Genomic DNA, 15,306 nt, shown 5'->3' on the forward strand with positions numbered 1-15,306 from the left:
CGCCTGTGCGAGCTGCGTCGAGCCCAAGCATCCGGTCCGTAAATATACGTAGGGGTCGCCTGCAATTGCACGGAACCGCTATTTCCCCTCCGCGGTGGGGACCAAAGGTATCGTTAAACGACGCAATGGCTATACTCCAAAGGGAATCGCCGCTAACAACACGAAGCGTTGTTCCAGCGACGACCGCATCGACATTGTGTTCGGTCGTTTCGGTGTCTCTGTGTACGACGGACGGAGGGTACGCGTCCTGTCGCGCGATCAAATTATTTCCCGAGTCCGTGAGGAGGTGGGTTTGGGAAAGGGGGAAGAGTAATTGGATGCTAAACAGGATGAGAATTGATGCGCCGTTCGTCGTCGACCGCTTCCTGCACGCGTGCCTCTTTTGTATATTGTTTTTAGTGGACAGCTCTTTACGGCTTTTGTTGCGGCGTGCGAAACAGCAGAGAGGACGCGTCTGATTTCGTCACGCTTGTTTCGCAAGCGATTCTGAAATTGGCAAGCCCGTAAATGATATAATATTTCCTTCCAAGCAACTGCAAAGTTGAAGTTCCATATATATACTTCGGACTATTTGACAAGTGGAGGGATATACTAATAGAAATTGTGCGGACCGCAGACGCAGAAAAAGGCCGGTTCGGGTGTTTCAGTTTCATGTTGTCCGCCGGGGTACGTCATAGTCCCCTTTATACTCACAAAGCCTGGCAGTTCGTTGACGGAGCCATAGAGTGTCCGGTCGCAGATTTGGAGCGCGGGGATCTAGTAGCACGCAGCATCAAAGAGCCATTTCTCGGGGAACCTGGACGTCACCGCACCGCTTTTACAGCGGCGAAGACCTGAAACACACTTGTTCGGTCCGGAGAAGCGTGTTTCGGCATCTCGCCACAGCGGGGCGCCAGTCACGTGGCTCTCCTCTCATCCGTTTTCTGCCGCTCCACCTTTTCCATTTCGGCGGCCGCTTCTCGTTGAGATCTGCCAGGCTTTGTCACTATATAGAAGAAGGCTATGGGTACGCCCTATTGCAGCGTGTTCGGGGCTTTCGGGAAAAAGCACCTGATTCTTCAGCACTGCAGTATGGCGACACAGAAGCCACTAACCAAGCTGTACGCTTCAGAATATCGACACTTCGTTCCCTTATTGTCTTGTGGGCGCCGCGCCATTTTGTCGCCCAGTGCAGAGCGTGCGCAACGCATGTATGACTGACGTCACATAAGCAGCCATTGTGGTATGTGGGCTCCGTGCTGAGCGCTTCAGCGTACATTTTGCACAATCGAATTTCTTTTTTTCTCGGCATGAACAAGTATATGTGACCACCACCAGCATGGTGCGGTAACGTCATGTGCGAGCCATGTGCATATCCCCTTCTTCCGAGCAACCAACGTTACATGCAACTCAACCTGTTGGCTTTCCCGCCATATTGCTAGCGTTGTCAGAGCTTTGAAGCAATCACCTGATTTTGGAGGTACGCCGCATAGTTTTAGGTAAAGAGTATTTACTGGCGGCCATAGCCCTGTGCGCGACTGCTGAGCGCGTGCTGATGGCGAGCTTCCACAGTTCTTTTGCAACGTGCGTTCGGGACCATCAAGATTGCCGGTTTTAGCATGGCTAATAATGGGAGCTCGTTTTAAGCATGCACTCTGAACCGGGCGCCCTCAAATATGGCGTCCTGTGAATACTCCCGTGGTTGATGTAAATTGTCTTTTGTATCTGCCCAGTCCTGCGGTTCTTAGCGGATAAAGTACTTTTGCAAGAATGTTTTCGTAAAGTAGAGAATACACTGGGCATTTCGGAGGATGAGTAACGTTCTGCATCGTGCCTGGCTGTCATCGCGCCAGCAACTGAAGGCCAGCAAAGATGAATAGAAAGTCAGTTGCTGACTCAGAAACTGCCTTTTTTTTTTCTCTCTTTCTTTTTTTCCAAGTCGCGCTGCTATATTATTTTTAGGGAGGAGAAATTTGCGAGGAATAACAAAATGCAAAAGCAAATGTCTCGAAGGCTGGCGTCGGCGGTCGTCACGCAACATCGAAAGCAAAAGAAAACACTAATAATTAAAAAAAAGAAAAAGAAAAAAAAAAGAAATCAAGCGCCGGAACGACGACGACACGCGAACGGAGATGGAAAACCGGCCAAACGGCCTGGCAGCAGACGACACGACACGTTAGCAGACGACCTAACGGACCAATCAGCGTCGAGAGCGCGCACGCGTGCTCCGTCTGCTTCGCTCGGTGGGGCGCCGCCATGTTGATGCGTCGACGAGGTCTAATTGCCTGTGTTATGGTGGCTAGAGAGTTGGGTGTGTCGAGCGGCGGCCGGCGCGCGGCACCGAAACGGAAATCTGTCGCTAGGAGGCGCCTCAGTAGGCCTGTATGCTATCCGACCGCGGCGTTTTGGCTGCGCTGGGGCCGAAATGCGCTGGGCGGACCTTTACGCGGCCACTTGTCGGCTATGTTTTTTTACAGAATTAATTGGCGTGACATAATGAAAGTGTGATAAACCTGGATTCGATAGTCGACGCGATTTTGGAGTGTCGACGAAGGTAATTGCGCACTTGAAGTCGTTCTATTCTCACCGCAACCTTCTCGTTCGCGTAACGGAGGCGTTGATTCCGAGGTAATATAGAAAAATGGGGAATTATTTTTTTTTTTTATTTTCTCTCGTGTACTATGTTTTCGAAATACGTGAAACGTCCACCGAAGTATCAGCAGCCGTGACAAAATTTCGCGTTTCAAGCCGCTGTGTCACGTCTGTCAAATGAATCGACGCTGAACCGCGCAGGCATTTTAACATTAAAATATGTCTGAGGACACTGGACACTTCTGGTGCAATTCCCCTGTGATTCAAGAGCAGACATGGCTGGCGAGAAACAACGCGAAAAGTTGTCATGACACATACAAACAATGCATTTTTGGCACTTTACATTTTTATTCAACGTGTAAAGCTAGCAATGAAATGCAAAATCGATTTTAAAAGAGAGTGAGCGAAGTAACATATTATACATGTTACATGAACCATTCCTGAACGAAATATTCAGGAATAGGCAATGCAATTGTCGTAACTTCGGCAAATAAAATATCTCGAGAAAAAGCAAAAAAGCATTTCTTTTGTGCTAACCCCCCTACAAAATGGCTTATGGCATATGATCTTCCACATGGTAACAAATATATCTTTCTCGTGTGTACCTTCTTTTCCACACTATAATCGCAACACTACTGAACATCGTAAGGCTGTCCTGGGTATTCTCGGCTGCATTCGTGAACAGGTTTTCAAGGCTGCGTCTAGAGCAGACCTAAGGGCAGCCAGACACCAGTAGTGATCGTATTTATCTTCACTAAGTAAAGACATATTTTTGATTGATCAAAAATATTGTGCCTCCTCACCAGATGACTGCAGTTTGATTGTCGGGATCACGCTCTTTTAGGCAGGACATAGGTATAGGAACACAGGATCAAAGTACAACGAGGTTCTTTACAGCCATTGGCAAGACCTACAAGCACTCTGAGAATGAACATACCCTATCATGGTACCATGAAAAGGCATATCTTGCAGTCAGCGTTCTGCTTTGAAGTCTATCAGGACAATAATGACAGTGCCGCAAACAGTTATTAAGTACCGTCGCATTTTGGTCACTTAACTTCAAAAGGGCTATAGCAGAACGCAAAGGACAGAAACGGCCTGAGTCTGAGGAAGCACATTTTAGCCGAGCAGAATATAACCTCTTTTATACTGAGGCACACCGAACAGTCCAATGATGACACCTCCGCTAGATTTTTATGTCGCTGCATAAAAATTGCCATCAACAAGAGTGGACACCATTGTGACATTGCGACGGAAATTTTTATGGAGAGTCCATGGTATAAAGCACATTAAACTCTGTACGAAAGGCCAGCTTCATATATAGTCGTGTTGCTACGTGCATGCAACCAGGTTAAAGAAATGCTGAACCGAAATTCGGATTTTAGAAAATAAGGCCGCAGACACCGTTGGGTAAAGCACATCTAAAAGGTACTTCTAGTAAAGTACAAAGTAAATGAGACGTCATAACGTCTCATTTACGCACCAGTGTACTTAATAATTTACTTACAAGTAAATTATTAAGTACACTGGGAGGAACGTACTTGAAGTAAAGTACTATAAATACAATGTACTTTCAAAGTAAAGAACAAGTTTTTTAACACAATCTTTCATGATGCCCTTTCATTCCCCTATACAGTGATTTTTTTCTTAATTGGTATACATTACCCAGGGGTAATCAAGGGAGCATGACCTCAAAAACAGCGGCGAATATTTGGTAAAGTCAAGCAGCCGCAGAGTTATTTATTTTTATTTTTTCAGGAATGGAGTTAAATTCAGAATACCCTCTTCTGAATTTGGCGCCCCTTGCACTGGATTGTTTCACCCAAGGGGGTTAAATGTACTAGGAGACACCATGACGTCAGCACCGTAGCTTCCGCAAGCAATCCTCTCATAGAAAAATGCCATCTCCTTAATAAAAAATAAAACAAAAAATAAATGTGCAAGCGTGCTGGTGATAATTAATCATCATGTGACACCTGCGATTGGGGTGCGAACAAAAATTAAGGAACTTTCAAACAGAAGGAAAAGGCAAAAGAGAATGTCTCAAACCAACGTTCTCCACTGTTGCCTCTTATACGTCGACATGGAAATTTAATTTTTTCGCACCACAGACTTAGGAGCTACATTATGATTATTTTTTCTCTCCTAATATTTTGAACATCCTCGCTTGCGCTGACCGACTGAGAAGTAGCAAGAGTTCAAAAACCTACGGGAAAGCCGCTCCAGTACATACGGGGCGATGCGTCGTCTGCTCACGTTTCTGGTGAGAGTAGAATATCCCTCCCAGTTTTTCTTCGGAGTTGACAAGGCATCACTTCGTGATACAAATTTAACAAAACGAAATTTGGGCAATGTACTTTGAAGTCGGTCCTCGGAAAGTAGCAGAAAAGAATACTTTAAGTACAAGTACGTACTCAGAGAATGTACCTCAAGTAAAGTACAAGTTTCCTAAACCTAATTTAAGTAGTACTTTAAGTACAATGTGCTTAAAGTACTTCCCAACACTGGCCGCAGACGTGTTCAGCAGGACGCTACGTGCTTGTGCGTGAGTAAGTACTCACGCACAAGCACGCAAGTGCTTTTGTGAGACTGAGTAAAGTGTATGTATGCTTTCTTTGTGAATAAACTTATTATTATTATTATTATTAACCCCAAAACACCACTCATGCAGCAATATCTCGAACGGATCGAGCGATATTTTAGAGAAGTATCGCTCGATGTACCGCTCGTCGTAGTGAAGTGCGCACACCCCAGAGTTTTCCTGAAGATGCGTGTCTCCCCTCGAAATATTCCTGTCCCAGTGAGAGTAGAGAACTGGGTCCTTCGGGACGGCGACCAACGTGTGTTTTTCTTTTGCAGACCTGTAGCCTGTCGTGCATCCTGGAACGAAGCAGTGCTTCGCTCGCTGCTTTATCTTTACGCCGGAGGTTGACGGGGCAACGTCCATAGTCTCCACGTGTCACCTGACGGACGGGCATGCATGAACGGTTGAAATAAATTCACACGAGCGCTGAAGAACAGATGAAAGCGGGCGTGAATTCGTCGCTATCGCCTTGCCGCACGCAAATCCCCGCGCCAGCTGCGCGCGCCTAGCATACACGCTGACTAGAGCGCCCCTGACGGTGATTTCCCAAACCGGCCGCGGCGATGCATGGGAGAGCCGGCGCGCTCGACACACCCAACTCTCTAGCCACCCTACCTGTGTGGCGCGTGTCTCGGAACCTGTTTTTATGGTTCGGGCGCGTCACCCTCCTAATTAAGGTCGACGCCTGGCCTGTGCGCGGTCTTGCTCGGCGGCGATTATCACTTCCGCAGGTCGGCGTCGATGTCGCTGCTAACGACGCTCAATGCCGACGGTTATTGGCAGACGTGGCAAATTGAGCGTCCTAGGCTGTCTCGCGTCCCCGCGTGATGGATTGTTCTCGGAAATCGTATGGCAACTCTGTGTTTGTCTTGGCAGGGATCGAGAAGTGAGGACAAGGGATGTTGTGGACTTATATTTCATTTCGATTTATCTACTCTTCCCTTAAATCAGCAGCGGGGCTTTTCACATAGGGGGGGGGGGGGGGGGGGGGGGGTGCAATACATCAGGACGCAAGTTAACTAACACTAAGAAAAAAGTATAGTAAAACAGCTGTAACGTTCGTACATTTCAAACAAAACAGCGAGTGTATTAAAAAAAAAAAAAAAAAAAAGATTGGTAAGGTCCGGTAAGGGTTGCAATATCACGCGGGAGTGCATTCCAGTCGGAAACTGATAAATGCAATGAAAAAAAAAATAAGGAATTAGATATGGCTGGCACTATGCAATAAGTGGTGTTTCCCAAGTGGCCAGATATAGAAGGCGTCTTACAAAACCCGAGGGTTTTGTTAGCGGTAGCTGTGACGTAGTTAATGTGTGGCTCACACCAAAAGGTTCGAAGTGAAGTAAATCCCAAGATAATTAATTGTATGTAGAGACGTTTTCGATTGGGGGGGGGGGGGGGGTAGCATTGAAAGTGTGTACTTTGAACTATGTAGACGAACGCCTGCCAGTAAACAAGCGTTTTTGAACTATGTAGAGGAACGCCTGCTAGTAAACAAGCGTTTCGAACCTGAAGTCCGTTTAGACGTCGTGAAGAACGTCACTTCACCCTTAACGCAACGGCCGGAGCAAGCAGTATAAAGTCTTCCTCGTGTTTACTAACTCTGATGTTGATCACCCTAAGCAGTTAAGTTAGAAGTGCCACGATAAAACGATAGCCCATTCTTCGACTCAAACATAGGTTAACCTAAACGATATAGACCATTCCAAAAGCGGGTTTCTCACCGACGCGCTATATCGAAATTCAAGAACGCACGCGCTTTTTTTTTTTTTTTTTTTTTTTTCAAAGCGTAGGACAGTATACGTGTATTGGCCCGTGAACTTCGCACGCTAGGCTGTGATTTTATAAACATCGGTATGTCGTATTGTGTGTACCGACATTTGTTGTTTGCAGGCAAGTGCCTGACTGGTCACACACCAGTGGTCCGACGCCTTTCGTGATTCACTTTTGAAGTCTCTGCAGTCTCCTTGTAGTCTGTATAGACCATTCTAATATCCACCCTCTGCGGGCTGCCATCTTTGTCTGTTGAGCTGTGGACTGGTTGTAATCACCTGTAGATAGCTCTCTTCTGTGCAGCCCAGTGACTCAATATTTTTATTTTAAACATAGCATAATCATACCATTGATGCATATTTTAAGTATTCATTTAATTCAATCTCTAAAGCACGAGCGCTACGATCTTATAAAGAGCCAGTTGATAGCATTGTGTGTGACTCAAATTAACCGCCAGAAAACTTGCCAATGTTCCTACGTGCAGTATAGACATTAACTACAACCCCCTTCTCTTCATTCCTGTCAATCCAGTGGTCTCAGCGGTCCGGACCACGCGTCGCTGTCCAAGTGGACCAAGTCCCGGTCCGTGGTACCGGTGTACCTCCGGTGCGACCAGGGCAGGGTGACCTGGAGGTACCCCAGGGGTGCACTCAGGGTGCTCCTCCGGCTAGGGGGCACTTCTGGTACCCCGAGGGACTTCCGGGCGTGCGTCAAGATCCCGGGCAACTCCACCGGTGCTGCCGTGCATCTCGAAGGACATCGTAGGCTTATCCCAATATACAAGGTGAGCAACACCAACACATTGTTTACTTCTTCGACTTTGCGAAGGTTTTTGTAGTTGGTGTGACGACAAAAGGGCACACACGGGCGCCATCTGTTAGGTAGTCCTTCAGATCTGCGTATAACTATAGGTTTTGCAATATCTACGAGATAAAATATGCGCTCTATCTACGAGGAATGGTCGCCTATAACACTGTGATAATTCTTTCAAGCACAAAGTGAAAGGAAGACTTGTCAAATATACGCTGATCGGAAAGGTCCCAGGGTTACTCGATAGATGACGCTAGTGTGTTATTTAGTCGCATAAGCGGTCGTAATTCAGACGGTCATAGCCAAACGCACATAGGGCGGCCATTAGACCTCGGAGCAGTCGCCCTATTTTATCAAGGACTTGAGTTCGTTAACTAGCAAACTCAAACTAGTTAATCCTGATGGAAATGGGGAAAATGAAAGATGGGGAAAGGGCGATACAATTTTTTTTTTTTTTTGTATACATGGCTTGCACTTGACATCACTGCACCGTACCAGGTATACATGGCTTGCATAGCCTCCTAAGACCGGCAGTCTTGAGGGTGCGGAATGCACGTTGCAAAAGAACTGTGGAAGCTCGCCGTTAGCACGCGCTCAGCAGCCGCTGCTGAGCGCATGTTGGCGGCGGGCTTCCACAGTTCTTTTGCAATGTGCATTCCGCACCCTCAAGACTGCCGGTCTTAGCAGGCTATTAATGAGAGCTCGTTCTAAGCATGCGCTTCAAACATCGCTCTCAAATATGGCGGCCAGGTGACTGCTCACAGCCCATGCTCGGGATGAGTTCTTATTTATGGTCTCCCAAAGAAGACAATCTTGATGGTGTGCAATGTGCGTGTTGGGAGTATTGTAGAAGCTTGCCGTCAACACGTGCTCAGCAGTCGCGCACACAGCTATGGCCGCTAGTGATTACTCCCTCTATGCTGCAGAAGGTTCGCACCCCAGCAGCAAGGCAAACCATGGCAGCTGATGTGACGTCTGTGCAAGTCATGTATAGCTCTGGGGTCCTTTTCGGGAGCTTCTATGCACCTAGCGGAAGTCGTCTGCTCACAAAGCGCGGTCGTCTGCGATGCAGGGTCCGTCGGCAGACGGCCAAGATCAAGTGCTACGGTGCTTCACGTCTTACAAGGGACAGGCGGCGTTGTTCCTCGAGGCCACCCCTGAGGGCAATCATCTGCTGCGTCGAGACACCCTCCATCTCTGGTACCACCTGACGCCGGTCACTTCGGCGCGGGACCTCGAAGATGACATGGCCGGTGAGCGGACCTTACCTTCCGTTACACACACACACACACACGAGGCTGGTTTCTTGCAAGGATCGCACGTAAGCGACATGGTAGTTTGCAAGGTTCGTGTTCGGAAACAAAATAGGCATGCAGCGATATCAAGCTACACAACGGGGTTAGATCGAGAAAACGAATCCCTGTCTTTCGGCCCGCGTAAAAAAAAAACCACGCATCTCAGAAAGCATACATTCCTTGAGAATGTGACGCTAGCAGAAGTGGTAAAATGCAAAATTTTAAGGAAGTCAGTTTTACGTGGTTCAATAGAGAAAACGGAAAAACAAAATTTCTCGGAGCCGGCGTCCGGCCGCCTGTGGGCAATATTTGCCAAACTAAGGAACGACATTATTAACACCTGTAACATTTATTTAAGTAAAAAAAAAAAAAAAGCATCGTCATCAAGAATGCTGCCAAGCCCTTTTTTTTTTTCTTTTTTACGAAAATAAATGTTACGGGCGCCCACAATGATTTGATGAATATTAAGGTGAACGTCGGCTCAGAAAAAAAATCTTGTCTGCATACCTGTCGAAAGCAATCGAGTGTATCAACCAGGAGTGCGTCGAACATTTTGTCACCACGTCCTCAGGGAACACCGTGCCTCTTGTGTGGTGTATATTTGAGCGGTGATACTGCGGCTCTCAGTAGATATCACCGAACAACGTTTTCAATAGAGGATGTGTATACCTTTCTGACCTGCACATCGAAGGTGCGTCAGTATATGTTGGCGGGTTCGACTCAAGACGTAGCGCGCTCTTCGAAGGCGAATAAACAATAAAACTTCAGACCAAAAAAAATAAAAAAACAGCGATGTAACAACTCGTTCGTCCACCCGCACGAGCTCGCACACGAACACACACGCGTACTCGCTCGCACGCCTCACGGCACCTTTCGCCTCCTCTTATCTCACTTCGCTTCTTTTTTATTTTTCAAGTAGAATTTTTGGGTCCTTTTACATATTCTTTCTCCCTCAATCTCTCGAATGCGGCAATTTACTTCTATTCTCTCCGCTCGACTAGCAGACGAAGGAACCGCCGCAGAGGGAGAGAGAGGAGGGACACGGGCGACGCCACGTTAGGCCTAACAACTCGGCCCCCAAGCTTTAGGCTTAGCACGACTACGCCCGTTTTGGCGGGGTTGCCGAAGGGGCGCGCAGGCGGGCGGGGGGCGCTCTGGGGCGTACTCTGTGATTTTATTTTCACAGCGGGGGCACCGTCGGCGAAAGAGGAGGGGAAAGAAGTAAGGTTGAAGGGAGGATATTCTTCTTTGGTCGGTTTCTTTTTGGCGGGAAGCGGGCGGGCGCGGTGTTGCTCGCTCGTTCGCTCTCGCTGCGGTGTGGTGTATGTGCGTACGGTCTGTCAGCTCGCCTCCTTTCTACCGTCCATCCAGCTCAAGAAGTGGCGGCGGCGGTGGTGGTGGTGGTACGGTGGTGCGCTTTATTTTTGTTTGCTGGAAGGTTTAGAGGGCTAGAGACCGGTTCCTCGAGGGCGGAGGGGTGGCCAGGCAGTTTCATGTGGTTCCTCGCTTGGCCTTTTTTGTTGGTTGGTTACGATCGTTTTCTGTGTGCGCGAGATGCAAGTTCGGGGATCGGGAGGGAGGGAGGGGGGTTAAGCTTTTTGGTGAACACGGACGGGTGTGCGTTCACCGTGAAAAGCGAGGAAGACCGCGTTCATTTCTTTGGACACACCGGCCGAGCGGAACAGAACATCCAGCTGCAGGCGCAGTTGAACTTTTGCAGCTTGTTGGGTGGAAGATTCGTCTTCTCGAGAAAGGAGTTGCTGATCCCTGGTTGAACGAGACATACGTTGCTGTCAGAGGCTTAGGTTTGAACGATTCAATAGCAGTATAAAGAAAACCTGGCGGCTTAGGGTTTTATGTATGTATATACTATATATATATAATGCGTAGATGAGGGTCCAAGAAATAAAATGCAAAGTCATGCCCGCCCACGCGCGTTGGCGACTCCTTAGACTGAGACTAGAAGCTCCGCCTTCAGTGCGAGCTAGCTGTCTTCCGCAGTGCTTTGGTTGCGCGTGCCTGCGCGTTCACACTCGTGTTAGCAAGGGGAGAAAGCTCGCGATGGAAGGCGGATCTTCTAGTCTCAGCTTAAGGGTTAACGGAGTGTAGCTGAGCTTTACGAAGACTGTGGTGGCTGACTTTGTTTTCCCGTATACCATCGTTTTAGTTGAGGGCGTTGTACTCCACCTTGTGAACGTATACAGTGCAGACAAATGCACAGGCGCGTGGGCTAGCTCTGCAGAAGGCTTTGTTCCTGCAAGAAATCGCGCAAAGAAGGCACTTTCCAAGGTCAACATGCGCTCGTGCCGTTTTTTAGCACTGCAGGTGTTTGTGTGATGGAGTATCTTGACGTCACATGCAAGCCGTGCTTACCATGTGTGAGGACTGGACAACCCACATGTTCACTACATGTTCAGTGACGTTGCAGCTTTTTCTATCCACCAGGATTTTAGTATTCATGCCGGTGAGGTCAGAGTTGGAGAGCGCTTAACATGTTCGGTGAAAGGATGAGTTCTGTTCACCAAGTGACGACAAAAGAGCGAACATGTTCTTGCACATTTCTGAATGTCGACGTTGAAACACGAGATCTTACACCCACAAATATCACATAACAGACGCCGAAGTTAGGGTGCCTCAATGCCCTTTTGTTAAGGGTGATGCCACCCTTTGTAGAACCCGATACCGGCAGCATGCGCTCACGGATAAAATACAAAGAAATCGACGAAAACAAAATGTCGCCATAGCACAGTCAGCGCCACAAACACGTGCAGTTAGGAACACGCTCTTTCAAGTGCTTCTGAACGAAAAAGAAGAATAAACGCCTGGGACAAAATGGCCAGATGTCTCCACCCTAAGCAAAGCGCACATGAAGGCACCCTAGCCGAAGCTATAGCGATATTGAGGCTTTGGGGCACGTGTTCGCACATGGCAAGTGTGGTATCTAAAAAATAAATTTCGATAATGGAGGAAGTAAGTAAGGCTGCAAAACATTTCGCTTTGGCACATGAGTGACTTTACACGGGACGCGTCCGCAACTCGGGACATAGTGCTAAAGTTTCAATGTCCTGGTTGCTGCCTTATGCATGCAAGACTATGCAGCCATGCGCGCGAAACCAATAGGGAGCATTCGCTGGCGGCCATTAGCGGCGAGAAGTTATGGTGGCGCCCTCCTACGGTTCCCTCTTGTGACGTCATTACCTTGCAAACAACAAGTTCGATGGTGTTTGTAAATAGCATGGTGGACGCTTGAAATCATTGCGCTCTCAAAGGAACACTACCAACACCGTCAAAATTAAAGTTCTTTCATTCCTCTTATTACCGTCGATGATATACCCTTTCCGACGTCATAAGTCAGCGTTCGGCCAATCGTGGAAGGCCGACCACAGCGACGCTTTCGGTCGCGCTCGTCGCCAATAGCTGTGCGCGCAACTGATGAGCCCGAGCTGACAGCGAGCCTCCGCAGTTCTTTTCCAACGTCCATTTTGCACCATCGAGATTGCCGGTCTTAGCGGCCTATTCACGTGACCTGGTTCTGAGCATGCGCTCTAAACATCGCCCTCAAATATGGCGTCCAGTGAATACCCCCTATTGGCGTGTGCTTGCTCGCGCGAGCAATAAAACATGGCGGTGGCCAGATATGCCCTGCTTGCAATCAACGTTACTATAAATAGATCAAAGTCAGTGGACAAGGTTCCTGGAACGCCTAGCTCCTTTTCGTGGCGCGTGCGCTCGGCGGCACGCCATATCTATCCCTATGAAAGCCCCTCGATGTGTTTGCGTTTGTCTTGCAAGTAGCGTCAAATGCGCCAGTGCACGTTGCACATGTCTCGGGCGGCCCTTGGAAACAAATGGCGGCGGAGGACCCACTCGTGGTACGTGTCTTGCGCGTTTCCACAACAATGTTGGCGGTACTTGTAAAAAAATAAAACAAAAAAAAAAGACGCCTTTAGCAAGGGGCTTTATACCCCTTGTCAGACGACGCCCTAAAGCTCCTTTTTTATTACTATCCTTTCCGCTAAAGAATATTCTGCTAAAGCATGCGGTGACACGGCCGGCAAAATGATAATTACCACCGATATTGGAATTCCTTTGGGGCTGGCCACACGGAGTTAAAATTGAAACGAAAATATTATTCTGAAATGCTATAATCGTTTAAAACATTACAAGTTAATGATTATTTTACGAACAATCTTTGAAACGCAAATAATTCAAATAATAAGGAGAGCAAACATTCGCAAGAAGATTTCGTGTCATAGCCGGACAGTGGCAACCACGACGGTGTGCAATATTTACAGTGCGCTAAATTGTTGCTTGCGTACCAGAACCCAAAACTTATTAAAAACTAGTATATATATTTGACAGCTTGAACCAGGGGAAGATATAGAGAAATTGAGACAGGAGAGAATAGACAGCTGACTACCAACGATTATTTAGTGGGAACTTCTTTTTCCTTGCGTGTTTACATACACCAACAAAAATTATTACATATTAAAACCTATTATACTAATATAATAATGCATGTGTATGTTTACAAAATTTTCACATTACCTAAACCTAAACTAATATTTTAAATTCACCCGCCACAAGCTCATACTGCCATTTTCTGGACCGTGACGCACCGTAGATATTGTCTCTCCTTTTTGTGAATAGTGATGGACGGGGTGCTGACGCACCCACTCGCTTGTTCTTCGATAGCAAGCGCCTCGAGCATCTCGCGCGCATGAGTATTGTTATTACTGGCTAGAATGTCTCAATTTCTCTATATCTTCCCCTGGTTCAAGCTGTCAAATATATATACAAGTATGTACCAACAAGCTCCACTATCAACCGTTAAAAACTAGTATCTCCCCATAGTTAAAATTTGAATATATCCGAGTTTAAGTGATCGGGTTTTTATGGCGCAAGGGCTGCTAAGGCCAAAGAGCGGCAACCGAGTTTAAAGGGATACTGAACCAAGGAATTTAGTGCCCATAATAAGTGGCGCACGCCGCCGGTGTGCGCGAGCACACGCAACAAAAATGACGTCACAGACCTCCATTTGTGGTTGAGATGACAGTGAAATGTATGGGATTCGGACCAAAGGAGAATAAAGACAAGTTTTTCGTCTACACAGTGGTGCCTGGTGTAAAACGTAAGCGATGAATTGGTCTAACAAGCACGTAGCTTTCACTTGTAGAGATGAAAAGCCTGTCTTTATTCTCCTTTAGTCCGAAGCCCACATGCATTTCACTGTCATCTCAACCGCGAATGGAGGTCTGTGACGTCATTTTTGTTAAGTGTGCTCGCGCACACCGGCGGCTGCTGGCTGGTGGAAAGAACGTGCGCCACTTATTATGGGCACTAAATTCTTTGGTTCAGTATCCCTTTAAGTGAGCATGCAGGCGAGTTGTTGAATAGCCCGAGACGCGCGAGGAGAACGAAGATACAGATCGTCTCTGACACAGTTAGGATTCTAATTATCAACGAAAGCTTTCATTGGTGCAGTACAGTCAGCCACTAAGTCCAGGGAGACGAAACCATACGCCAGCTCGCCTCCAATGCCGTTAGCGCTTGTGCTGTCGAGAGTACTTCCTTTGTACTAAACGACGCTAGCGAGCTCCTTTCCCGAAAAGGACACTATAACGAACTCCTTCTCCTTTTAGCCTCATGACAAGGGTATTACTATATCCGCCCGCATCTGCTCGCGTGCCGGAAACAGAGAAGAACCGTTTTCGAACGCCGCTCCACGTCATTTCGTCCACCATTTTGTTATTATAAGCAGTCTGGCGCGTGCAGAGGCGAGCACTCGGAAGATTCCCATCACCCCCTCAAGTTGGTAGTGCACAAAAGCTTACAAGTTTCATCACGCTGACAACTAACAACAAAATGGCGGGCTGACGTCATGTGAGAACACCCTATTAGCGGCGACAAGATTTGGTGGCGCCCTCCTATGGTTCCCTCACGTGGCGTCACTACCTTGCGAACAACAAGTTCGATGCGATGAGCATGGTGGAAGGTTGAAATCATTGCGCTCTCAAACCAGCGCTGCTTCCGTCAATGAGAAATCCTTTGCTGACGTCATAGTCAGCGTTTGGCCAATCGTGGAAGGCCGACCACAGCGACGCTTTCAATCGCGCCCGTCGCCAATATCTAAAAAAACGTTGCTTGCAATCCCGCATACATGGCTCGCACTATGAGGTCATCGCAGCATGCTGGTGGTCATCCATCCTGTTCTTTGCCGAGAGAAAAAAAAGTTTGGTGGTGCGAATCGCAGGCTGCAGAAGCTACACGCCC

At 47.6% G+C, this 15,306-nt stretch overlaps 1 protein-coding gene across 1 annotated transcript in view; it reads left to right on the forward strand.

The window, feature by feature from the left end:
* LOC8034511 (meteorin-like protein) overlaps positions 1-15,306 on the forward strand; it is a 61,530-nt gene that overhangs the window by 18,384 nt on the left and 27,840 nt on the right. Inside the window, exons 2-3 of the mRNA XM_029972195.4 lie at positions 7,460-7,712; positions 8,811-8,991. Of these exons, the coding sequence (XP_029828055.3) occupies positions 7,460-7,712; positions 8,811-8,991 (434 nt within the window). The remainder of the gene's footprint in view (positions 1-7,459; positions 7,713-8,810; positions 8,992-15,306) is intronic.

This window comes from Ixodes scapularis, unplaced genomic scaffold, assembly GCF_016920785.2.
Source record: "Ixodes scapularis isolate PalLabHiFi unplaced genomic scaffold, ASM1692078v2 PGA_scaffold6__148_contigs__length_123643588, whole genome shotgun sequence".
Classification (NCBI taxonomy): Eukaryota; Metazoa; Arthropoda; class Arachnida; order Ixodida; family Ixodidae; genus Ixodes; species Ixodes scapularis.